The 27,181-nt window shown below is 48.0% G+C and overlaps 1 protein-coding gene across 1 annotated transcript in view; it reads left to right on the forward strand.

Annotated features, from left to right (window-relative positions):
• sspo (SCO-spondin) overlaps positions 1-27,181 on the forward strand; it is a 261,575-nt gene that overhangs the window by 60,652 nt on the left and 173,742 nt on the right. The window contains exons 27-37 of the mRNA XM_059990301.1: positions 2,090-2,327; positions 4,409-4,638; positions 6,426-6,548; positions 6,827-6,927; positions 8,798-9,035; positions 19,329-19,478; positions 20,642-20,782; positions 20,957-21,139; positions 22,197-22,347; positions 22,900-23,059; positions 26,380-26,434. Of these exons, the coding sequence (XP_059846284.1) occupies positions 2,090-2,327; positions 4,409-4,638; positions 6,426-6,548; positions 6,827-6,927; positions 8,798-9,035; positions 19,329-19,478; positions 20,642-20,782; positions 20,957-21,139; positions 22,197-22,347; positions 22,900-23,059; positions 26,380-26,434 (1,770 nt within the window). The remainder of the gene's footprint in view (positions 1-2,089; positions 2,328-4,408; positions 4,639-6,425; positions 6,549-6,826; positions 6,928-8,797; positions 9,036-19,328; positions 19,479-20,641; positions 20,783-20,956; positions 21,140-22,196; positions 22,348-22,899; positions 23,060-26,379; positions 26,435-27,181) is intronic.

The following is a 27,181-nucleotide window of genomic DNA, read 5'->3' on the forward strand; positions in this document are numbered from 1 at the left end:
GATCTGACCCATGGAGAGCGCAGGCGACCATACACATGTCCCCAGGGCAGACCCATGGAGAGCGCAGGCGTCCATAGACATGTCCAGATCTGACCCATGGAGAGCGCAGGCGTCCATACACGTGTCCAGATCTGACCCATGGAGAGTGCAGACGTCCATACACGTGTCTCCAGGGCTGACCCATGGAGAGCGCAGGCGTCCATACACATGTCTCCAGATCTGACCCATGGAGAGCGCAGGCGTCCATACACGTGTCCAGATCTGACCTATGGAGAGTGCAGACGTCCATGCACGTGTCCAGATCTGACCCATGGAGAGCGCAGGCGTCCATACACATGTCCAGATCTGACCTATGGAGAGTGCAGACGTCCATGCACGTGTCCAGATCTGACCCATGGAGAGCGCAGGCGTCCATACACATGTCCAGATCTGACCTATGGAGAGTGCAGACGTCCATGCACGTGTCCAGATCTGACCCATGGAGAGCGCAGGCGTCCATACACATGTCCAGATCTGACCCATGGAGAGTGCAGACGTCCATACACACATCCCCAGATCTGACCCATGGAGAGCGCATGCATCCATACACGTGTCCAGATCTGACCCATGGAGAGCGCAGGCGTCTATACACGTGTCCAGATCTGACCCATGGAGAGTGCAGGCGTCTATACACGTGTCCAGATCTGACCCATGGAGAGCGCAGGCGTCCATACACACATCCCCAGATCTGACCCATGGAGAGCGCAGGCGACCATACACATGTCCCCAGGGCAGACCCATGGAGAGTGCAGGCGTCCATACACATGTCCAGATCTGACCCATGGAGAGCGCAGGCGACCATACACATGTCCCCAGGGCAGACCCATGGAGAGCGCAGGCGTCCATAGACATGTCCAGATCTGACCCATGGAGAGCGCAGGCGTCCATACACGTGTCCAGATCTGACCCATGGAGAGTGCAGACGTCCATACACATGTCTCCAGGGCTGACCCATGGAGAGCGCAGGCGTCCATACACATGTCTCCAGATCTGACCAATGGAGAGCGCAGGCGTCCATACACATGTCCAGATCTGACCCATGGAGAGCTCATGCAGCCCTGAGGCTCATCCTGGTAAAACTGCCAATAAATCCCCCTTGCTTCTTCCCCCTCCCCCCTCACCCTACTCCACCATCTCCTCCCCTCCCCTCTCTCCCCTGCCCACTTTTCCCTCCCTCCCCTTCCTCTTCTCTCCATTCTTCTCCGCCTTCCCCATCCTCCCTCCCTATCCCTTTCCCAACACACTACTACTCTTCCCCCTCACATCACCAGAGCTATGGTTCCCTCCCTCCCTGTAACCTTGTTGCCCCGGTTCCCAGGATTCCTGCAGATTTGTGGAATTACCAAAAAATGTCTCCCCGTCCTGTGAGACAGGGAAATCAAGCTGAGTAAAGCGTGTTGGAGTATTGATGAAGTGTGGTAAATGCTCTGGTCTGCTCCATCCCCAGTACAGGGTGAGGTCGAGGCCACTCAGGGCTTGAACTTGTCATCTTGTGCCCCTCCTCTCCTCCCTCCAGAGCAGAGATCTCTCTCTTCTAACAACACAGCAGGAGGATTTGTGCACTCAGAACCATGAGCAGATGCAGTGCTTCCACTCTGCTCGACAAGAGGGGGTGAGAGAGAATGCAAATTCTGGGTGCTCAGTCAATGTGCAGAAGGTGTTGCTGGCCCTGCAGTACACCCCTCACCCCTGACCCAACCACACCCTCAACCCCGCCCCACACCTGACCTCACAGCCCAGCCCTAACCACAGAGACCCCTTCTCACTCCTGACCCAACCACACCCTTGCCCCCACCCCCCAGCTCAGCCACAGCCCTCACCTTCTGGAGCCACTGCTGTCCCTGGTGAACGCTCTCGCACTGTGCTGTCAGGGTGGGAGTGCCTGGGTTTAGTCACAGTGCAGGTGAAGGAACACCAATGTGTTTCTGAGTCAGGAGGGTGGTTTTACCTGCACAGCTGTGCATACCCTTGCTGGTATTGTGGGAGCTGGGTTTGGGGTACCCTTGGTAGGCTGCTCTGAGAAAGCTGGTGATGTGGTACCTCCCCATAGATTGCTGGTCCCCGTGTGGAGTGGGACAGTTCCAATGTGGGACAGGTCGCTGCATCGACTACGCTCGGAAATGCGACGGACACGATGACTGTGCAGACTTCAGTGATGAACGTGGGTGTGTGTGTGGAACAGGACAGCTGCAGTGTCCAGACGGGAGATGCCTGCAGAAGGAGCAGCTGTGTGACGGGACTGAGGACTGCGATCCGGGGCTGGATGAGCTGATGTGTCCTTCAACAGGTATGTACTGACTCCAGTCTCAGCAGTTCCACAGCATGTCCGGCTGCTCATGCTGACCACTGCCCTGCACCCCCAGTCCACAAGCTCTCAGTGAGGCTGTGGACTGACAGATGTGTGTGGCAAATCACTGTCGACACTCAGCAGGTTATTCAGACATTGTGCTGGTCAATTCTGGCCTGGAGGTAGCTTTGAATATTGCTGATTGGAGCACTGGGAGTGTATAATGCCCAGGGAGGGGGTAACAGGGCTGGCTTTGCCCACTCAGTGGGTGTCAAATTAGCATTGGTGCTCTGGTGTAATGTAAATTGGACAATGAGAATTTATATCCATTCAACACATTCGTAGATTAATCTCTGAAGTGTGAGTACAGGCAGTGCAGAGTGTACTGTGCGCACTGTGAGTACAGGCAGAACGTGGCATGCAGTGTGTGTGCTGTGCATATGGAGAGTAAGCATGGTACAGTATATATGTATGGACATGTATATGGGCAGATGGCACACGGGTTGCAGTACGTGGAGTACAGTGAGGTCTGTCTGTCTTGGTTTTATTTCCGACATCCTGCAGATTTTGCTTTGCAGTTAATGTTCACGACACTGGGCTCATATTGAATATCTCACAGGTTAGAGTCCAGACTGAATCCAAATGATATTTGTTCGGTCTGTTCCCACTCCCTGCTCAGGATCCATGTCTCTGTTTGCCACGGCTATTCACAGACATTCCCAGGTCCAGGGTCAATGTGATTGGGGTCTCTCCTTCCCCCAGTCCCTAACCAGTGAGGTCCTTAACCCATCTCCACTCCTTTCCTATCCAAGACCCTGTCCAAGGCCTTTGAAATGTTGTCTTTGCTTCTCTCTCCACCACCTCCTCTGGCAACTCATTCCAAATAACACTTGATGGTCAGATTACCTCTAAGTGAGTGCCCTGTCATCATAAACTGTTCTCTCCCATTCTAGTCTCCCCAGCGAAAAAATGTAACTATCTATCCTACCTATGTCCTCCTAAGTTTATAAACCTCTGTAAAGTCACTGTGGTGAGGACAGACCCAGCCTGTCCACCTCCTTATTACCTCAGCTATCCATCCCACACAGTGTCCTGGGGATGCACTTCCGCACATTCTTCCTATAACGAAGTGATCAGAACTGTATACAGTCTCCAAGTGTGCTCTAGTGATTTGTGAAGCTGTAACATGAAGTTACAACTCTTATACTTAGTGCCTCAAGAAAGCTTCCCTTTCTCCTGTAATCCGCTCTCCTCTCGTATCAATTTCCTTCATTTTCAGCGCTTCACCTTTCCCACCCAGTCCACCATCTTTCTTCTCCTCCCCCAAGCTTTTTATTCTGGCAACATCCCCTTTCCTTTCCGGTCCTGAAGAAGGGTCTTGGCCTGAAATGTTGCCTGTTTATTCATTTCTGTAGATGCTGCCTGACCTGCTCAGTTCCTCCAGCATTTTGCTCATGTTGCTTTGGACTTCAGCCTCTGCATAATTTCTTGTGTTTAAGAAAGCTTCTTCACCTCTGTGTCCAACCATGGGTTGGGGGGGGGGTGGTTGGAGTAGAAATTGTGGGAGCCCTTGCTAAGATAGATGCATCATCACTTGCCATGAGTGAAGAGCTGGCAGACTTAGCGGTAGTGAAGGTCTTAAGGTCTTTATTTAAGGAAGTCTGCAAAGAAAAACCTGGGAAGGATTTGCATCCAAGACAAACGATGAGGGCAGGTTGGTAGACATGGTTTATATGGATTTCTATCTGGCCTTCGATAAAGTTCCACATGGTTGGGTTGGCTGCTTTGGAAAGTCAAGATCATGAGGGAACCAGGGAGAGTTAGCTGATTGGATAATTAGAACTAGACGGGTGTTGGGTGGGAGGAGAGATGTAATTGGAAGCTGAGGGGCAACTTTTTCATTCAGAAGACGGACACATGGAGGATGGGTGAATGGCCTATTTGCTTGTACACTCACCATGACTCTAAAAGCACCTTGGGGTTCGCGTGTACTCTGAACTGCCGGCTTGTGATTGGGCACTTTGGTCTCCGCAGCGCGGTGTGTGAGGTTTCCTGATCTGTCTCCCCAGCTCCACCTCCAATGTGCCGCCATTATGAGTTCCAGTGTGAGAGTGGTGAGTGCACACCATGGGGCTGGGTGTGTGACCATGAGCTGGATTGTGCTGATGGAAGTGACGAGGAGCACTGCAACAGGACGTGTGGGTTGGGCGACTTCCAGTGTGCAGACAACACTCAATGCATCCAACACCAGCTACTGTGCGATGGTGCCCCGCACTGCGCAGATCGCTCGGACGAAGACATAGACATCTGTGGTGAGTTACGACAGTGGTGAGAGGAAGAGGGTGGGAGATGAATCAGACAGAAGCAGGACTCTTGCACCTGCTCACTTTCTACCTCACACCTCCTTCAGAGTCGGTGTCGAGTTTATTGCCTTCAGCACAAATATGTGTATGTACAGGTGCAACAAAAAGCTTAGCTGTAGCAGTATGGCAGGCACATGGCATTATTTAAGCAGTAAAGAAACATAATACATAACATAAAGAGAAATATAAACAGAAACATAAAGAGAAATAAACATAAATGATACACAATTACAACAGAATAAAACCATTTTAGTACAAAATTATCAAAGTCATGCCGAGCTCTTTCACTGTTTAATCTACTCCGATATCAATTTAACCCTTCCCTCCTACCCAGCGCATCATTTTTCTTTCCTAGAGTAACTGTCTCTACCACCCCTGGCAGTGTGTTCCAAGGACCCACGACTCTATGTGGGCAGAAAAAAATTCCTCTGACATCTACCATAGACTTGCCTCCCTTCTTTGGTATTCGCCACAACTGCCCTGGGAAAAATCACTAGCTTGTCCAATCTCTCCATCCCCCTTATCATCTTGTACACCTCTTATCAAATCACCTCTAATCCTTCTTCACTCTAAAGAGGAATATCCTAGCTCGCTTAACCTATTCTCATAAGAGAGGTTCTCTTATCCAGGCAGCATCCCAGTAAATCTTTGCACCCTCTCTAAATCTTCTAATCCTTGCTGTAATAAGGAGAGAACAGAATACAGAGCTTTATAGTGCTACAATATTACCTTGCAGCTCTTGAACTCAGTCCCTTGAGCAATGAAGATCCCTGTGGAACATCACTGGTCACTGACCTCCAGGCAGAATGCACTCCATCCACTACTTTCCTTTGCCTTCTGAATCTACACACCCAAGTTTCCCTGGACTCTCTGAGTGAGCCTAAACTCCATATACACTACATCCACTGCTCTACTTCATCAATTTGTTTTGTTCTTCAAAGAATTCAATCAGACTCGTGAGGCATGACCTGACGCTCACAAAGCCATAGTGATGATCCCCAATCAGGCTAAGCTTCTCCGAATGCTTGTAAATCCTGTCTCTAAGAATCCACTCCAAAAGTTTGTCCACCACTGATAGGAGACTCACTGGTCTACAATACCCAGGGTTATCCCTATCGCCTTTCTTGAACAAAGGAGTAATATTTACCACTCTCCAATATGCTGCGACTATTCCTGTGGCCAGTGAGGACACAAAGAACATCGTCAATGCCCCAGTAATCTCCTCCCTTCCTTCCCAGAAGTCCTGAATTTAGACCCACTGCTGAAGCTCACTCCATCTACCCGGGGAAACCCACACAGTCACAGGGAGACTGCGCAAATGCCACTCAGTCAGCATTAGTTAGGATCAAACCTGGTCCATGGAGCTGTGAAACACTGGCTCTACCCACTGTGCCATATTCCCATTGCCTTCCTGCTTTAAACATGTGTCTGGTCATCCGTAGGCTCGGGGAGAATCCCCGCCCTGTCCTTCTGCTTTAAACATGTGTCTGGTCATCCGTAGGCTCGGGGAGAATCCCCGCCCTGTCCTTCTGCTTTAAACATGTGTCTGATCATCCGTAGGCTCGGGGAGAATCCCGCCCTGTCCTTCTGCTTTAAACATGTGTCCGATCATCCGTAGGCTCGGGGAGAATCCCTGCCCTGTCCTTCTGCTTTAAACATGTGTCTGATCATCTGTAGGCTCGGGGAGAATCCCCGCCCTGTCCTTCTGCTTTAAACATGTGTCTGGTCATCCGTAGGCTCGGGGAGAATCCCGCCCTGTCCTGGCAGCTTCCCCTGCAGCAACAATGTGTGCATTGAGCAGAGCCGAGTATGTAATGGGGTCCCCGACTGTCCACTGGCAGAGGATGAACTCAACTGTGGTAAGTTAAGGGCAACAGGGCAGCACTCCAAATGGAGGGAATAGCTGCAAGTGAGGAGGGAGGGGACAGAGATTGGTAAGAGATGTTTTTGAGGTGGGTGTGGTAGAGACGGATAGACCAGGTCTGGATCACCCAAAGGGCAGGAATGGGTGGGTGGACCAGATTCGTGGGTAAGGGTTAGGGACAAGGATCTGTGATGTGTTGAGGAGGGTGGGTGAGTCAGGGGTAGGTGCTTGAGCGATGGCTGTGTCTGATTCTGTGTGTCTGTGCCTGAATAGAATTGGTCGGCCCCACAGCAATACCTCCCAGTGGGAACGAGACCTCACCCGGCTGCCCGGAGTATCCCTGTTCAAACGGGAACTGCATCACCTTCATGCAGGTAAGTGTTGGAGCCTCGGACAGCAGTGATAATCGACTCTGTCAGAGGGTGTGTAGGAGAGTGCCCAGCTGAGTTTTACCCGGTGTGTTGGTGTTGGTGTGCGTTACTGAGTGTGTAGATGTGTGTACTGGTGGTATGTTACTGAGTGTGTTGCTGTGTGTACTGGTGTGCATTACTGAGTGTGTTGGTGTGTGTACTGGTGTGTGTTACTGAGTGTGTGGTGTGTGTTACTGAGTGTGTAGGTGTTTGTACTGGTGGTATGTTACTGAGTGTGTTGCTGTGTGTACTGGTGTGCATTACTGAGTGTGTTGGTGTGTGTACTGGTGTGTGTTACTGAGTGTGTGGTGTGTGTTACTGAGTGTGTGGTGTGTGTTACTGAGTGTGTAGGTGTGTGTACTGGTGTGTGTTACTGAGTGTGTAGGTGTGTGTACTGGTGGTATGTTACTGAGTGTGTTGCTGTGTGTACTGGTGTGCATTACTGAGTGTGTTGGTGTGTGTTACTGAGTGTGTGGTGTGGCTGAGTGTGTAGGTTTGTGTACTGGTGTGTGTTACTGAGTGTGTAGGTGTGCGTTACTGAGTGTGTAGTGTGTGTGCTGGTGTGTTACTGAGTGTAGGTTTGTGTACTGGTGTGTGTTACTGAGTGTGTAGGTGTGTGTATTGGTGTGTGTTACTGAGTGAGTAGGTTGTGTACTGGTGTGTGTTACTGAGTGTGTAGGTGTGTGTGTTGGTGTGTGTTACTGAGTGAGTAGGTTGTGTACTGGTGTGTGTTACTGAGTGTGTAGGTTGTGTACTGGTGTGCGTTACTGAGTGTGTAGTGTGTGTGCTGGTGTGTTACTGAGTGTGTAGGTGTGTATTGGTGTGTGTTACTGAGTGTGTTGGAGTGTACTGGTGTGTGTTACTGAGTGTGTTGGTGTGTGTTACTAAGTGTGTAGGTGTGTACTGGTGTGTGTTACTGAGTGTAGGTGTGTGTACTGGTGTGCATTACTGAGCGTGTAGGTGTGTGTTACTGAGTGTGTAGTGTGTGTGCTGGTGTGTGTTACTGAGTGTGTAGGTGTGTGTACTGGTGTGTGTTACTGAGTGTGTAGGTGTGTGTACTGGTGTGTGTTACTGAGTGTAGGTTGTGTACTGGTGTGTGTTACTGAGTGTAGGTTTGTGTCCTGGTGTGCGTTACTGAGTGTGTAGGTTGTGTACTGGTGTGCGTTACTGAGTGTGTAGGTGTGTGATACTGAGTGTGTAGTGTGTGTGCTGGTGTGTGCTACTAAGTGTGTAGGTGTGTACTGGTGTGTGTTACTGAGTGTAGGTTGTGTACTGGTGTGCATTACTGAGCGCGTAGGTGTGTGTTACTGAGTGTGTAGTGTGTGTGCTGGTGTGTGTTACTGAGTGTGTAGGTGTGTGTACTGGTGTGTGTTACTGAGTGTAGGTTGTGTCCTGGTGTGCGTTACTGAGTGTGTAGGTTGTGTACTGGTGTGCATTACTGAGTGTGTAGTGTGTGTGCTGGTGTGTGCTACTGAGTGTGTAGGTGTGTATTGGTGTGTGTTACTGAGTGTGTAGGTGTGTGTACTGGTGTGTGTTATTGAGTGTGCTGGTATGTGTTACTGAGTGTGTAGGTGTGTGTATTGGTGTGTGTTACTGAGTGCATAGGTGTGTGTACTGGTGTGTGTTATTGAGTGTGCTGGTATGTGTTACTGAGTGTGTAGGTGTGTGTATTGGTGTGTGTTACTGAGTGCGTAGGTGTGTGTACTGGTGTGTGTTATTGAGTGTGCTGGTATGTGTTACTGAGTGTGTAGGTGTGTATTGGTGTGTGTACTGGTGTGTGTTGGTGTGTGTACTGGTGTGTGTTATTGAGTGATACCTGCCGATGTTTCAATAGGTGTGTGATGGAATCAACAATTGCAATGATGGATCTGAAGACACGAGAGGTTTCCCTTCGGATGAAGTGAATTGTGGGATGTGGTCACCATGGGGATCCTGGAGTGACTGTAGTCAAACGTGTGAAGCTGGAGTACAGTCTCGCCAGCGAGTATGTACAAGTGTATCAGAGGATGTGCTGCGGCAGTGTCGAGGGCACAAGGTGCAGACACAACAATGCTTCAGTCGTGCATGCCCAGGTAATCTACTCTCTGTAATCTCTGTCTGATGTCCTCTGCCCTCAGTCTGATACTGTGGTCTATTACAATTGTTTGCTGTCTATCCACAGCAGGGTTGTAGTATTCCCCCTCACCTGCTGGTGGAGCCAGTGGGCTCTCACTTTCTCACAATCTCTTTCCTGACATTGATTCTCTGTCCCTGCTCAGCCCCTGATCTCTTGGGAGCCAGGGGCTCCAAAGCTCTTTCCACATTTAGCTGCAGAACCATAGTATCCTTATCACAACATTCCCTTCCCTCCATGTCCACATCATTAGAATGTTTGGAAACCTTATGCACTGCTCCTTTCTGCAGGGAATTAGATTCGATTAGATAGGTGCTTTATCATTCCCAAAGGAAATTCCAGTGTCATGGTAGAATTACAGTGCAGATAAACAAGTATTAGAAGAGAAGTAAGAAAGAATTAAAAATAGGTTATCCTAAAAATGAGTTACATAGCTTCTGTGGCACTTTGTCAAATACTTTTTGGAGTTCCAGCTTCCTAAACCTTTACATATGCTTCCTTCTTTGTTAATAACTACCAGTGACCTGGGTTATTTCCTGCTGCTACCTGGAAGGAGTCTGTACATTTTTCCTGTGAACAGTGATCATAACATGATAAGTTTTTATCTACAATTTGAGAGGGATAGGGGCAGATCAGAGGTGTCAGTGTTGCAATTAAATAAAGGAGACTATGGAGCCATGAGGGAAGAGCTGGCCAAAGTTAAATGGGCGGATGCCCTGGCAGGAAAGACAGTGGATCAGCAGTGGCAGATATTCTTGGGGATAATTCAAAAGATGCAAAAGCAGTTCATTCCAATGAGAAGGAAGGATTCAAAGAGGGGGAAGGGGCCACAGTGGTTGACAAAGGAAGTCAGAGATTGTATAGCATTAAAGAAAAAGAAGTATGACAGGGCTAAGATGAGTGGGAATACAGATGATTGGGAAAGTTTTAAGGAACAGCAGATCTTAACTAAAAAAGCAATACGGAGAGAAAAAATCAGGTATGAGCTCAGTCTAGCCAGGAATATAAAAGGGGATAGCAAAAGCTTTTTTAGCTATGTGAAGAGAAAGAAGATAGTTAAGAACAATGTTGGCCCCTTGAAGAATGAATTGGGAGAAATTGTTATGGGAAACAGGGAAATGGCAACAGAATTTAATGCATACTTTAGATCTGTCTTCACCAGGGAGGACACAAGCAATCTCCCAGATGTATGGATGGGCCAGGGTCATAAGATATCAGAGGAATTGAGACAGATTGACATTAGGAAAGAAACTGTGATGAGTAGACTGGTAGGACTGAAGGCTAATAAATCCCCGGGTCCAGATGGTCTGCATCCGAGGGTTCTAAAAGAGGTGGCTCAGGAAATTGCGAATGCATTGGTAATCATTTTCCAATGTTCCTTAGATTCAGGATCAATTCCTGAAGATTGGAGAGTGGCTAATGTTATCCCACTTTTCAAGAAGGGAGGGAAGGAGAAAACGGAGAACTATCGCCCTGTTAGCCTAACATCAGTCGTGGGGAAGATGCTTGAGTCCATTATTAAGGACGAAATAGTGGCACATCTTGATGGCAGTAATAGGATTAGGCCGAGCCAGCATGGATTTACCAAGGGCAAATCATGCTTGACTAATCTGCTGGAGTTTTTTGAGGGTGTAACAAGGATGTTAGACGAGGGTAAGCCAGTGGATGTTGTGTACCTAGATTTTCAGAAGGCATTCGACAAGGTGCCACATAGAAGATTGGTGAGTAAAATCAGAGCTCATGGCATTGGGGGCAGGGTTTCAACATGGATAGAAAACTGGTTGGCAGATAAAGCAAAGGGTAGCAGTGAATGGGTGTTTCTCAGACTGGCTGGAGGTGACCAGTGGGGTACCACAGGGCTCTGTATTGGGACCACAGCTCTTTACGATTTATGTCAACGATTTAGATGAGGGCATTGAAAACTATATCAGCAAGATTGCTGACAATACTAAACTGGGTGGCAGTGTGGCATACGAAGAGGAAGTTAGGAGAATACAGGGAGACTTGGATAGGCTGGGTGAGTGGGCAGATACTTGGCAGATGTCATTCAATGTGAATAAATGTGAAGTTATCCACTTTGGAAGCAGGAACAAGAGGGCGGAGTATTGTCTGAACGGTGTAGAGTTAGGTAAGGGAGAAATGCAAAGAGACCTAGGAGTCCTAGTTCATCAGTCAATGAAGGTGAATGAGCAAGTCCAACAGGCAGTGAAGAGGGCAAACGGAATGTTGGCCTTTATTACAAGGGGAATTGAGTACAAGAGCAAGGATGTCCTTTTGCATTTGTACAGGGCCCTGGTGAGACCACACCTGGAATATTGTGTACAGTTTTGGTCTCCAGGTTTAAGGAAGGACATTCTGGCAATTGAGGAAGTGCAGCGTAGATTCACTAGGTTGATTCCTGGGATGGCAGGGCTGTCTTACGCAGAGAGATTGGAGAGATTGGGCTTGTACACGCTGGAATTGAGGAGATTGAGAGGGGATCTGATTGAAATGTTTAAGATAATTAAAGGATTTGATAGGATTGAGGCAGGAAATATGTTCCAGATGTTGGGAGAGTCCAGTACCAGAGGGCATGGATTGAGAATAAGAGGTCAGTTATTTAAAACAGAGTTGAGGAAGAACTTCTTCTCCCAGAGAGTTGTGGATGTGTGGAATGCACTGCCTCGGAAGATGGTGGAGGCCAATTCTCTGGATGCTTTCAAGAAGGAGCTAGATAGATATCTGATGGATAGGGGAATCAAGGGATATGGGGACAAGGCAGGGACTGGGTATTGATAGTGAATGATCAGCCATGATCTCAGAATGGCGGTGCAGACTTGAGGGGCCGAATGGTCTACTTCTGCACCTATTGTCTATTTGAATGGGCGTCCCTCTTTCCTGAGGCTGTGCCTTCTTGTCCTAGACTCTCCCACCACGGGAAACATCCTTTCCAAATCTACTCTGTCTAGGCCTTTCAACATTCAGAAGATTTCAATGAGATCACCCCCCCACCCCACCACCTTATCCTTCTGATTTCCAGTGAGTACAGACCCCAAGCCATCAAACATTCCTCGTAAGATAACCCTTTCATTCCTGGAATCATCCTTGTGAACCTCCTCTGGGCCCTCTCCAACGCCAGCACATCTGTTCTAATGTGAGGGTCCCAAAACAGTACACAATACTCAAGGTGAGGCTTCACCAGTGCCTTATAAAGCCTTAGCATCACACCCTTGCTCTTGTATTCTAGACCTCTTGATATGAATGCTAACATTGCATTTACCTTCCCCACCACTGATTCAACCTGCAAGTTAACTTTTAGGGTGCTCTATACAAGGACTCCCAAGTACCTTTGCATCTCATATTTTTGGATTTTCTCCCTGCTTAGAAAATAGTCTACACATTTATTTCTACTACCAAAATGCATGACCATGCATTTTCCAACATTTTATTTCATTTGCCACTTTCTTGCCCATTCTCCTAATCTGTCTGAGTCCTTCTGCATCCTACCTGTTTCCCCAGCACTACCAGCCCCTCCACCAATCTTTGTATCATTTGCCAACTTGGCAACAAATCCATCTATTCCATCATCTAAATCACTGATACACAGCATAAAAAGAAATGGTCCTAACACCCACCCCTGCAGAACATCACTAGTCACTGGCAGCCAACCAGAAAAGGATCCTTCTGTTTCCACTCGCTGCCTCCTACCAATCAACCAATGCTCTAACCATGTTAGTAACTTCCCTGTTAAACCATGGGCTCTTAATTTGGTAAGCAGCCTCATATATGGTATCTAGTCAGAGGCCTTCTGAAAGTCCAAATATACAACATCCATTATATCCCCTTTATCTATCCTACTTGTAATCTCCTCAAAGAATTCCAACAGGTTCATCAGGCAGGATTTTCCTGAAGGAAACCATGCTGACTTTGCACTATCTTATCCTGTGTCACCAAGTACTCCATCACAGTCATCTTTAATAATTGACTCTAACATCTTCCCAACCACTGAGATCAAGGTAACTGCTTTATAATATCCTTTCTGCTGCCTTCCTCCTTTCTTAAAGAGTGGAGTGACATTTACAATTTTCCAGTCCTCTAGAACTATGCCAGAGTCCAATAAATTTTGAAAAATAATTTCTAATGCCATCATCATCTCTACTGCTACCTCTTTCAGAACCCCAGGGTGCAGTTCATCTGGCCTGGGTGACTTATGTACCTTTAGGTCTTTCAGCTTTTTGAGCACCTTCTCTCTTGTAACAGTAACTGCATCCACTTCTCTTCCTTCACACACAACAACATCAGGTATACTGCTAGTGTCCTTCACAGTGAAGACTGATGCAGAATACTCATTTAGTTCATCAGCCATCTCCTTGCCCCCATTATTATTTCTCCTAACTCATTTTCTTGTGGTCCTATTTCCACTCTCATTTCTCTTTTATTTTTATACTTGAAAAAAATTCTTACTATCCACTTTGATATTATTTGCTAACTTGCTTTTGTAGTTCATCTTTTGCCTACTAATGATTTTTTTGTTGCTCTTTGTAGGTTTTTAAAAACTTCCCATATCCTCTATCTTCCCACTAATTTTTGCTTTGTTGTATGCCCTTTCTTTTGCTTTTACAATAGCTTTGACTTCCCTTGTCAGCCACCATTATACTATTTTGTCATTTGAGTATTTCTTCACTTCTGGAATACATATGTCCTGCACCTTCCTCATTTTTCCCCCAGAAATACACACCATTGCTGCTCTGCTGACATCCCTGCCAGCAGCTCCTTCCAATTTACTTTGGCCAACTCCTCTCTCATCCCACTGTAATTTCCTTTACTTCACTGAAATACTGATACACCAGGCTTTACTTTCTCCCTATGAAATTTCAAGTTGAACTCAATCTTATTGTGATCTCTTGTTTCTAAGGGTTCTTTTACCTTAAGCTCCCTCATTGCCTCTGGTTCATTACATAACACCCAATCCAGTGTAGCTGATTCCCTAGTAGGCTCAACGACAAACTGCTCTCAAAAGCCAACTTGTAGCCATTCAACAAACTCACTCTCTTGAGATCCATTACCAACCTGATTATCCCATGAAATCTCCCATGACTGTCATAACATTGTCCTTTTCTATTTCCTGTAGTAGCCTGTGGTCCACCTCCCAGCCACTGTTGGGAGGCCTGTATATAACTGCATCCGGGTCCTTTTACCCTTGCAGTTTTTTAACTATCCCACAAGGATTCAACATCTTCCAACCTTATATCACATCCTTCTACTGATTTGATCCCATTCTTTACCAGCAGAGCCATGCATCCCCCTCTGTCTACCTTCCTATCCATAGAACAATAAATCACATTTCAGGCCCTTCAGCCCACAATGTTGTGCTGACCCTTAAACTCTGCCTCCCATATAACCTCCCCCCACCTTAAATTCCTCTAGTGTATCTGCCTCCACCACTGACTCAGGCAGTACATTCCACGCACCAACCACTCTCTGAGTGAAAAACCTTCCTCTAATATCCCCCTTGAACTTTCCACCCATTACCTTAAAGCCATGTCCCCTTGTATCGAGCAGTGGTGCCCTGGGGAAGTGGTTCTGGTTATCCACTCTATCTATTCCTCTTAAATCTTGTATACCTCTATCATGTCTCCTCTTATCCTCCTTCTCTCGAAAGAGTAAAGCCCTAGCTCCCTTAATCTCTGATCATAATGCATATTCTCTAAACCAGGCAGCATCCTGGTAAATCTCCTCTGTACCCTTTCCAATTCTTCCACATGCTTCTTATAGTGAGGCAACCAGAACTGGACACAGTACTCCAAGTGTGGCCTAACCAGGGTTTTATAGAGCTGCATCATTACCCCGTGACTCTTAAACTCTATTTCTCGACTTATGAAAGCTAACACTCCATAAGCTTTCTTAACTACCCTATCTACCTGTGAGGCAACTTTCAGGGATCTGCAGACATGTACCCCCAGATCCCTCTGCTCCTCCACACTACCAAATATCCTGCCATTTACTTTGTACTCTGCCTTGGAGTTTGTCCTTCCAAAGTGTACCACCTCACACTTCTCTGGGTTGAACTCCATCTGCCACTTCTCAACCCACTTCTGCATCCTATCAATGTCTCGCTGCAATCTTTGACAATCCTCTACTCTATCTACAACATCACCAACCTTTGTGTTGTCTGCAAATTTGCCAACCCACCCTCCCACCCTCACATCCAGGTCGTTAATAAAAATCATGAAAAGTAGAAGTCCCAGAACTGATCCTTGTGGGACACCACTAGTCACAACCCTCCAATCTGAATGTACTCCCTCCACCACGACCCTCTGCTTTCTGCAGGCAAGCCAATTCTGAATCCACCTGGCCAAACTTCCCTGGATCCCATGCCTCCTGACCTTCTGAATAAGCCTACCGTGTGGAACCTCCGAAACAAAGTGTAACCTCAGACATTCAGCTCCCAACTACAACCATCCTTCAGCCATGATTTAGTGATGGCCACAATATCATACCTGGCAATCAGAAATAGTGTAACATGTTCATCCACCTTATTTCTTGTACTCCATGCATTGAGTACCATATTTGCTACCCTTTTTGATTTTGCATCCCTAATGTTTTGATACTTAGCCTGTTGGCTGCGACTAAGTCCCATCACCTGCCTGCCCTTCCTGACAGTCTGACTGTACGCTGTCTTTACTTTTTACCATCTGTCCTATCCTGAGTCCCTTCACTCCAGTTTCCATCCCACTGCCAAGTTAGTTTAAACCCTCCCCAACAGCTCTAGTAAACCTGCCTTTGAGAATATTGGTTCCCCGCGGGTTCAGGTGCAACTCGTCATTTTTGAAGAGGTCATACCTTCCCCAGAAGAGATCCCAATGATCCAAGCATCTGAAGCCCTGCCCCCTGCACCAGGTTCTCAGTCACACATTTACCTGCCAAATCATCCTGTTTCTACCCTCACTGGTGTGTGGCACAGGCAGCAGTCCAGAAATTACTACCCAGGAGGTCCTGCTTCTCAGCTTTCTGCCTAGCTCTCTAAATTCTCTTTTCAGGACCTCTTTGCTTTTCCTTCCTATGTCATTGGTACCAATTTGTACCAAGACACCTGGCTGCTCTCCCTCCCTCTCCAAAATGTTGTGGATGCAATCTGAGGTGTCCCTGACCCAGGTCCCTGGGAGGCAACACACCATTCAGGTGTCCCATTGACATCCACAGAATCTCCTGTCTGTTCCCTTCATTATTGAGTCTCCTATCACTTCTGCATCCTTCTCTCTCTTTCCCTTCTGCACCACAGACCCATGCTCAGTGCCTGTAACCTGGTTGTCGTGGCATTCTCTTGGGAGGTCATACCCCACAAAAATATCCAAAGCGGTGTACATATTTTTGAGGTGTTCTACCCATAAAGAATCAGCTGACGACCTATCCATTCTTTCCCCCTCTGAGTGCAATCATCAGTCTGCCTGATATCTTAGGGGTTTTTAACAATTTCTTTCTTGGTGAAGACTTGTGCATAAATGTATTCAACATTACTTCCTGTTCTTTATTTGCTGTTACTAATTCATAAGCCTCGTTCTCCAGAGGCCCCACATTTACCTCACCTGACTCTTCTGATTTGTATATCAATAGATGCTTCTCCCATTTGTCTTTATACATGTAAGTTTTCTCTTCATTTTCTCTCTTCTTTTGAACTTTGTTGTCTTCTTCTCTTGAATTCTAAAACTCACTCGGTCTGCCACCAGACTTTGCCACTTCATACACTCCAGATTTCGATTTAACATTAACCTCCTTTGTTAATCATGCTCCTTTCTCATGGAATCCGTCTTTCTGATTGGGATAAACCCTTCCATCACATTGTAGAGCAGCTGTTTGAACTGCTGCCTGTTTCTCTCCTGACCTGTCTCTTATCCTGCTTACCCTGTCTCGTTCAGACGGCTCCTCCTCGCACCATTATAATTGCCCTAATTGAAATGGACGACACAGGTTTTGGTCGTGTGGTGCTTACCTTGAGACTGTATTTAGAATTCTATGTTTATTCCTTTTTTTGTGGGATGTTGTGGTTTGGGGTTGGGTTGCCCTGACCCAGTTCAGGACGTCAGACCTCTGGTGGTCCAGATCAGGTAAAATGAGGGTGGGTGTGAGCAAAGTGCTCTGAGAGAATGAGGAATGACTGCGCAGGTGCGTGGATGTCAGCGAGTTAGACTGGCAGGAACATTACAAAAAGAAGACAGCTTTATAGAGTGAGCATTGGAGGAGCAGGCGGTGGAATAGAGGCAGTCAGAGTAGGAGGGCTTTAGCTCAACAGAGCTTCATCAATAATGTGTCGAGGTAAGGTAGCTTACTTGTGAAGAATAGGAAGTATGTGTGTGAGGCCAGTGTTCCGTACTGGGTGTCAGATGTGGGATGTCCGGGAGACTCCCAGCCTCCCGGATGGCCGCGTCTGCCCCAGGTGCATTGAGCTGCAGCTCCTTAGGGACTGGGTTAGGGAACTGGAGATGCAGCTCGATGACCTTCATCTGGTCGGGGAAAGTGAGGAGGTGATAGAGAGGAGCGAAAGGGAAATAGTCACACCGGAGCCTCGGGAGACAAATAGGTGGGTAACAGTCAGGAGAGGGAAGGGCATGAGTCAGATACTAGAGAAGTACCCCTGTATCTGTCCCCCTTAACAATAAGTACTCCTGTTTGAGTACTGTTGGGGGGGGGGACACCTACCTAAGGGAAGCAATGTGGCCGTGCCTCTGGCACAGTGTCTGGCCCTGTGGCTCAGCAGGATAGGGAAAGGAAGAGAATGGCAGCAATGATAGGGGACTCTATAGTTAGGGGGTCAATCAGGCGATGCTGTGCCACAGGAAAGAAACGCAGAAGGTAGTTTGCCTCCCAGGTGCCAGAGTCCGGGATGTTTCTGATCACGTCCATGACATCCTGAAGTGGGAAGGTGTACAGCCAGAGGTCATGGTACATATTGGTCCCAACACTGTCGGTATGAAAAGGGAGGAGGTCCTGAAAACAGTCTACAGGCAGTTAGGAAGGAAGTTGAGAAGCAGGATCTCAAAGGTAGCAATCTCGGGATTACTGCCTGTGCCACGTGACAGTGAGTATAGGAATAGAGTGAGGTGGAGGATAAATGCTGAGAGATTGGAGCAGGGGGCAGAGATTTAGATTTCTGGATCATTGGAATCTCTTGGGGCAGGAGTGACCTGTACAAAAAGGACGGGTTGCACTTGAATCCCAGAGGGACCAATATCCTGGCGGGAAGGTTTGCTAAGGTTATTGGGCAGAGTTTAAACTAAAATTGCTGAGGGTGTGAACTGAATTAAGGAGACGGAGGAAGGGGCAATTGGCTAACAAATCAAGAAAGCTTGTAGACGGTGTGAAAGGGAGGATAGGCAGGTGACAGAAGGGATACGCTGAGACTGATGGTCTGAGATGTGTTTATTTTACATTGAACATAGAAAACCGACAGCACAACACAGTGAGTCCTAGCCTCCAGTTTAAACTCTCCCCAGTAGCCTTAGCAAACCTCCCCGCCAGGATATTGATATCGAACTCTCAGTCACTTCATGCCACGGAAACCGGCATAAGCACTGGCCCAGTGAGCCTATAAGGCTCGGGACAGACTTTAACTTTATCATGAACAAAGTGGATGATGATGGTCGTCCATCGTGTTTGACGATGACATTCGTTCTCGTGCAGCTTATCTGTTAGAGACCCCAAGTTACCAAGTATGTAGAATTATAAATGATGAGAGATCAATAGGGTAGGTGGTTGCAGGACATGTCAATCTCTGGAGGGCATGGGGGTTTTCCACAGAGAATGGTGGCTGCCAGGGAAGGACTACAGGGGTGATGGTGGAGAAAGATACAATAGCAATGCTGAAGAGGAGTTTAGACAGACACAAGAACAGCCAGGGAAAGGAGTGATGCACTCCAAATGCAGGTAGATGGGATGTTTGGATTGATATCTTGGTTTACACAGACTTCATGGGCCAAAGGGCCTTTTCATACACTGGGTTCTGTGTTCTATCATAATCCAGTTGCCACAGTTACTGGATTGGGCTCTTTATTCCCGACTTTTTTAATTAAAATGAGTGAGGAGCTAGTGTGGTGGTGAGCAGTGAGGTTGGCAATTGGTCACCATGCATCCCTGTCCCACTTCCGTTAATGAAAGCAATGGCCTTGTCAGACAGCCTTGCATTCATAGGTGTATGTGAATCATCCCTGACCCTCAGCTGGTGTGCTCTTTGTTCCCGAGGAGAAAGCTGACACTCTCTGTTCACCTGGCTCTGCAGAGGATGGCCAGTGGACGGAGTGGACAGAGTGGTCAAACTGTACCCGAGACTGTGAGGGGCTGATCATCCGAGAGAGGACCTGTTTGAGCCCGCGGAACGGAGGGAAGCCCTGTCTACAGCTGCCCGAGCCTCCTGTCACTCTGGACATCAGTGAGTAATTGGACCATGGGAACGGTGGGAGGAGGTGGTTCAGGAGACATCAGGGTGCTAAAGGGTCTGTCAGAGGTGTGTGGTAGGGTCTGCTGCAGACTGCTCCATCGCATCCTAGCTGGCAAAGCTGGCTCAGTGAAAGGCAGAGTGCAGAGGTGGAGACAGTTGGGACAGTTGACCCAGGAGAATATTGAGGAACAGAGGGACCTCAGTGTGTGTCCAGGTGGTAACAGTGCAGGTGGATTCAGTAGTAAAGTAGGCATTTGAAGGTGGTCTTCAAAGACTGGGGTATAGAATATGAGAATGGAGGTTATAGAATAATGCTGTTAGTTAAGCTGTGGCTGGATTATTGTGTGCAGATTGCGAGAGGGATGTACACAGGATGCTCCCTGTGATGAAGCATTTCTGTTCTGAGCAGATAGTGGATTGCCTGGGTTTGTTTTCCTTGGAGAGGAGGACGCTGAACGAGCACATTTCTGTTGATCCTTCACATCCTGAATTGGGAGAAGGCTGATTTCAACAGTGTAAATGACAACAAGGCATTGCAGCTTGTGGGTAAAGTGATTTGGTGAGTACGGAGACAGATGTTTTTTAACAAGATAACTAAGAAGGTTGATGAAGGCGTGATGGTAGACATCAACTATCTGGACATTTCACAAGGACCTGCACGTAGCCGGTCCAGAAGATTAAGGAGCATGGTGATAGGAGAAAGGAGGTGTGGAAAAATGCTTTGCTGATTGGAAGTCTGTAACCAGTGCTGTACTGCAAGCTTCTGGAATACTGAAAATTGATGATGTAAGGTTGTCTAAGGCTGTAAGAGATGTATATAGGGGAAACGGTAAGGATCTTTCTGCCCTGAGAAAGATATTTAGACAAGGCATAAAGGATATGGACCTGATGTAGGCAAATAGCCTGTGTGCACAAAGTGGGCCGAAAGACCTGTTACTCCATTAACCCGTCACCTGGGTCATTTCATTTACATCTTATCCCCATGGCAACCCTGACTTCACCCTCATGTTCTCTCCATCCCTCCCTCACTCCCCCAACCCCTTCATACTGATCTGAAGCACTCTTCTCTCCCCCCCTCCCATGGGTGCTGCCCAACCTGCTGAATACTCCTAGCACTTTCTGTTATGTCCCTCACAGTCTCCTCTCTGTCACAGCTCCCTGCCACTCAGACGACTGTCCCAGTGCCCACCATTGTCCTGGGCACCTGGTCAGACGGGACTGCGCTACCTGCCCGCTGACGTGTGCACACGTGTCTACAGAGGACAGCTGTCCCCAAACTGCAAGCTGTTTCCCAGGTGGGTGCAGAGGACTGGAAGTGGGTGTTAGGGTGTTGCTGGTAGGTTGTTGTAACATGGAGCGGTTAGATGCCTTGGTGCATCATCCCATCCAGAAATTGTTTGTGTGTGTACACGTGGGGGGGTGGTGGAGACTGCTGTCTTCTGGCTTTCTGACAAGTCTCCTGTGTATAGGTTGCTGGTGCCCAGAAGGACTGGTGCTGGATGTAGAGCAGGGCTGTGTCCACCCTGCTGACTGTCCCTGTTACGTGGATGGGGTCAAGTACTGGCCTGGTCAGACAGTCAAGGTTAACTGTGAGCTCTGTACCTGTATGGATGGCCGTCTGCAGCAGTGTCGCCTGAACCCAGTCTGCTCAGGTAACCAAGTGCTGGGTGGGTGGGGCGGAGGTTTCGGAAGCTGGGATTTACATGTGGAGTGTGGGGGTGTGGTGGTGAGGTCACATGCAGAGGTGAGTGTGGTGTCAAAGGTCGCAGGTAGAGGGTGAGAGCACGGTGTCAAGGGTCACAGGCAGAGGGTGAGAGTGCGGTGTCAAGGGTCGCAGGTGGGGTGGGGTGATGGGATCACAGACAAAGGATGGGGGTGGGTGTAGGGTAACAGCAGAGTGCCAGGACACATGCAGCTCATGGGGGCCGTGTCAGTGTGGGGTTGGGCTGTGCTTAGATGAGTTGGGGGAGTGTGGGATGTAAAGGGAGAGAGGTGTAGGAGGGTGAGGGGGTGTTGGGAAGGGGAGGGAGGGTGTGTCAGGAGTGAGAGAATGTGGGAGGGAAGGAGGAGGTGGAAGGGTGGTGCAAGAGTGAATGGAGTGGGATGGGGAGGGAGAGAGTGGGATGGGATGGAGAGGGTTCGTGTGAGGCCGAAGACTATGGAAGGGTGATGAGTATGAGGATAGTTGTTTGAAGAGGAGGGAAGGTGTGAGATATGGAGGGGTGAGGGAGGAATGGTAACGGGGTGAATGGTGTGGGACGGTGAGGGTTGGAGAAGGTTGGTGTGAGGGTGAGGAGAATGGGAGGGAGGTGAGTAGGAGGATGGAGGCTATTCAGAAGGGGAGGGAAGGGGCGAGAGGGATGGTGTCAGGGTGAATGATGTGGGACGTGGAGGGTTGGTCTGAGGGTAAGGAGAATGGGAGGGAGGTGAGTAGGAGAATGGTGTCAGGGTGAATGGTATGGGACGGGGAGGGTGCTGGATGGTGTAAGAGGAAGGGGGGGAGGGTTGGTGTGGGGGGTGAAAAGTGTGGGAGAGGGAGGGTGCTGAGTAGTGTGAGGGGGGTTGCATGTAGATGGGCAGCAAACTGTGATTGAACAGGGAGTGTGGGAAGGGTAATTGTGGTTCTGGCACCTCGGTCAGTGGGAATTTCTGGAGACATTCGCCTGCTGTCCGACTCTGACCAAACGGTTTGAACTCTATTGGCCCTAGTGGACTGTGGCTGGTCGAATTGGTCTCCCTGGGGAGAGTGCCTGGGACCCTGTGGAGTCCAGAGTGTCCAGTGGTCATTCCGCAGCCCCAACAACCCCAAGCAGCGTGGACAGGGGAACCAGTGCCGTGGCATTTACCGCAAAGCTCGCAGGTAACTCCCAGCAGTGAATAGGATTAGGAGACCAGGGAATGCAAATGGCCTTGAGGCTCGGGTTTAAATCATTGTGCTGGGTGGAGCCTTGGGATCAGGTTTGGGTTGGGGTCACCAGTTTGCAGTTGTGATTCTTGTCTTGTGAGTACTTGTTCTTCCTGCTCTTGAGGTTGGGCTTTTGATGGTTGGGGTTAGGGTCGAGTGTAGAGGACTTTCTTAGTGTTGAAATTGGGATCAAGTGTTGGAGTGGAGATCCTCTGTCCATTGCGTTTGGGCTCCTGGAGTGGGAACAGCTTCTCAGTTAGTTTTGTGGCTAAAAACCTCAGATTTGAGATGATTGATTGGTATTAGTCCTGGACCCATATTAAGATCCAGGATTACAGTAGGGTTTGAGTCTGAGTCCTGTGTTTGTTATGTTGTGGTTTGGGATTGGAGGTGAGATCCTGGGATGTGTTAGGGTTGGGGTTCTGGTCTGACTTGGTACCTGAGTAGCTGTGTTCGGGGCATTCAAATGGTCCTTTCTCCCTTTACCATCATTGTCTCTCTGTTCAGGTGTCAGACTGCAGCTTGCCAGGACTGCACCTCCCAGGGCAGGTCCTTTCTGATGGGTGAGCGTTGGCGGGTCGGACAGTGTGAAGTTTGTCAGTGTTTGGAAGAGCAGCAAATTGATTGCTCCACGTACTGTCCCCACACTGCAGCTGGCTGTCCGCAGGTAAGGTGTACATGCAGTAGTTTGGTGGGGGGTGGGGAGAGAGGGTAACGATTGAAATGTTCTGGTACAGTATTAGGGTATTAGTGGGATTAACATGGAGAGATGAGTTGTTGGAGTCTGAAAGAAGAGCATCCACCTCCTCACCCCAGCTACGTTACTGATTCCCTTTATTCTGTCCCTCTGGGTTCCCACCCTCCTAAAGCAAACAGGTCTACCAAATCTATCAGCTTGCCCCACCTCGACACATCTCCCTGTGAATTTCTCCTCTAAGGCAAACAGTCCCAGCCTCTCCTATGTCTCCACAGGAAGGGGGGGCATTTACCGCTCCAATAAGTCACTCTGCATCCTCTTCAAAGCCATGAGACCTGACAGTTCCTAGAAATTCACAGGATGAAAATGAAGTATTCACCTCTCTCTCCCTTCAACATGCCCAAGTTGACCTGTTAGTCCCAGTTCTAAGCTCCCTTTTCATTGTGGACTTGAGTCATCTTCTTCTTAAGCCCGAAACCCCTTCTGGGGCATAGTCTGCTGATAGATGCTCGCTAGGGTAATCTATGCTGGGCCAGTTTTTCAAGTTGTCCCCAAGTGTAACCCATCTTCAAATATCCTTCCTCTCCAGGGATGAGGTCTTTGGAGCTTCTGTTGGCATTTCTGTAGCACAGGGGTTTTAGCCCCAAGCCCAATCTTCCTCCTTTCTCAGCCGGGCTTGGGACTGTCCATGGCAGAGTTATTTTTGAGCTGGGTACGTTTCAAATTGCAGCCATTTCTATGTCTACCACTCTCTTGCTCAGAGGATTCCTGATTTCCCCCACCTCCCCACCACAACTGATCTTCGGGGCCAAGTCCTCCTCTTCCGTCTCTGCATGTTTCACACGTGAAAGATGTTACTAGTTACTGATCTCTGCTAAGTGAAATTAGCCCTCCCCCTTCATCCTTCATTTTACAAGCACTTTGAAACATCTCCTCAGTCTCCTGACACTGTCTCCTCATGACTCAGGCCAAATTGAGGGTGTTCCGAACAGGAAACCTTTGACCAGAGGAGTCAATTGGAGAGGATGTCTAGGCTTAGGAGAGGGAGCAGAAGAGGATTACTCGGGTGTTGCCTCGATTAGAGAGCATATACTATCAGGAGAGATTAGACAAACTTCATTTGTTTTCTAGGAAGTGGTGGAGGCTAAGGGAGATCTGATTGAGGTTTATAAGATTACGCGAGGCATAGATAGAATAGAGAGTCAGTGCTTTTTCCCAGGGTTGAAATGTCTAATACCAGAGGGCATGCATTTAAGGTGAGAGGGGGTAATGTTAAAGGAGTTGTGAGAGGCAAGCATTTTACCGGAGTGGTGGGTGCCTGGAACGTACCTCTTGGGTGGTGGTAGGGGCAGAAACGTGAGGGAGATTTAAGAGACGTTTTGATAGGTACATGAATGTGAGGAAAATGGAAGGATATAGACCTTGTGTAAGAGATTAGTTTAGTTAGCCATTTAATTGGTTTGGCATGGCATTCTGGCCTGTTCCTGTGCTGTACTGTTCCATGTTCGAAAACCACCATTTCTAATGGCACCATCTGTATAACAGGTGGCAATGAAACAGTCCAACACCTCATACTGAGTAACTACGTCTCCCATTACAGTCCTAGCAAACTGGAAACCCAGATCAATCACCCTGTCTAGATTTCCTGCAGGTACCGCCACAGTTAAACCTCCCCTAGGCACGTGATGGGTAAGATCACACACCTCCCACACTCGGCTGCTTGATTCGGGTGCACCATTTCGTATTGATCTGATGGTCATCTCATCCACACTCCTGTGTTCCTGCAGTAATCGACTATTCACTTGTTTACCCAGGATCTGTTACCTGTTAGCCTATTGATCTGATACATTTCAGTCACAGCCCCCCCACCCCCCATCTCCAGCACGTACAAGTGTAGCCTTTCCTTGTAGGCAACCCATGTTTCCAGGTAAAACTTCAATCATCTGCTTCCAGACTCCTCTGTATTTTGGGGTTCTGTACTCTCTCACCATTTAGGAACTGCTAAAATGGGCAGTTTTACACTTTCTCACATTGTACTACATGTGCTAGATCTTGCAGGTCGTGCAACTTAACTGCACCCCTCTGTAGCCTCCTACATTCTGCTTATGTCTGTGTCAACAGCACATTGATCACCCACACCTTCTGCACCATCACTGAGTCATTCATGTCAATGGGAAAATGTTAGGGTTCAGACATTGGTTCCAGTTTGTGTTGGCTCCTCATTTCCTTTGCCCACATCATCTTGCTACCTCCATGCAATGAGCTGTAATTTTCAGGAATAATCTTTTTTATGGCACATTATTGAATGCCTTCTGGAAACTGAGTTACAGTATGCGAATGGTTATTCTGGTTCTCATTACTGACACCACAGGTCACTTCATCAAAGAAGCCAAATAAAGTTGTCAAACATCACTTTCTGTTCACAAGACCATCTGAATACCTTGAATTTTTCCAAGATTCCTGCCATCACATCTTTAGTGATGGTTCCGAGCAGTCTCTCTGTGACTGGTGCTGAAATGCTTCCTGACTTAATCTCTTTTTGAATACTGAATCTTACATTTGTTATTTTCCACTCTAATGGAATTTTCTCCAAATTGAGAGGAGTTTGGAACTGTCTACCTGACTATGCACATGAAACCCTAGGGCTAAGGCCATCAGGACCCGAGGACCCGAGTCTAAACAAACCAAAAATGAGCTCTGTGGCTGTAATTTTCCCAGGTTCCTCCCTCCTTACAAAGCAGTTTCTCCTGCACCTTGTTCCTGGGTAATTACTGCTTTAGCTGTTGTCTCCCGTCCTAGACACTTGTAGCTTTCGTGATCACCTCACAATTTCTTCCTTGATTGGTCTCTCCCAGTGTGTTGTGCCTTTGATCTACTGTGGCCAGGGACTGTCATACGAAAGGAACTGTGATCCTTGATCTCCTAACCTAGACCAAGTTTCCCAATCTGCTGATCCTTGGATCCCAGTCTTGGCGAACCCTTTCTTGGGAGGGATCCATGACCCACAAGACAACATTCAGCAACCCCAGGAGGCACGGGGGCCATTATAGGAGGGCATGGTTACTGAGAGTAGGCTGCTGGGGTCAGGGTAGCATCACTGTGGTGATGGGAGCCTGGATGAATGAGGTCAGGCAGGTGGGAAGAGGTGGAACAGATGAGTGTGGGAGAAGGTGGAAAGGGGCAGACAGAACAGCATGAATAAGTAATACTGTTGCAGTACCTTCAGCTTGCTTGCATGGTGGGGGAGCGTGGGTTGCAGGATCACACTAACCTATAATATTTCCCCACAGGGTCAGCAACTGATTGAAGGATCGGCAGAGACATGCTGTTACTGTGCCAAGCCAGGTGAGGAGGAGAGAAAGCAGTTCACAGGAATTCTGCATCCTTGGGGAAGAATTGTCACTGAGGAAAGTTGGGGAGTTGTGGTCATAGCACAGAAACCGTTTCTTCAGCCTAGTACATCTGTGCCAAACTTCTTAACCCATCTACACTAATCCAATTTGCCTGTGATAGGATCGTATCCTACCGTACCTGCCCATATAAATGTCTATTCACTGTGCTGATTGTGGCTGTTCCTCTGGTAGTGAGTTCCAGATATCACACCACCTTTTGTTTTAAAAAAGTACTTTCCCCTTACTTTCACCATGTTTGTTATATCCCTACCTTGGGGTAAAGATTCTAACTATCTACGTGCCCTATTGACGCCACTTACTGTTCAATCTTCGTTATCTTGATGAGGCTCTCCCCCCTCATTTCTTTCCCAACAGTGAACACAAGCCCAGCCTATCCAATCTCTGCCCATTTACCCAGACCTCTAATCCAGCCAACATCCTTTGCATTCTCTCTGTACAATCATACAGCACAAAACAGGCCCTTCAGACCAAGTGGTTCATGCTGAGTAAAGTTCCCCTCCAAGCTAGTCCCATTTGTCCCATTCCTCTAAAACTTTCCTATTCAAGTACCTGTACAACTGTATATTAACTTTTGCTGACTGCTCATTCCTTATTTTGTCCACTCTTTGAGTGAAAATACTGCCCTGCAAGTTTCTATTAAGTTTCTTCCATCTCACCTTAAACCCATGGCCTATATTTC

Source organism: Hypanus sabinus, chromosome 1 (assembly GCF_030144855.1).
Source record: "Hypanus sabinus isolate sHypSab1 chromosome 1, sHypSab1.hap1, whole genome shotgun sequence".
Lineage (NCBI taxonomy): Eukaryota > Metazoa > Chordata > Chondrichthyes > Myliobatiformes > Dasyatidae > Hypanus > Hypanus sabinus.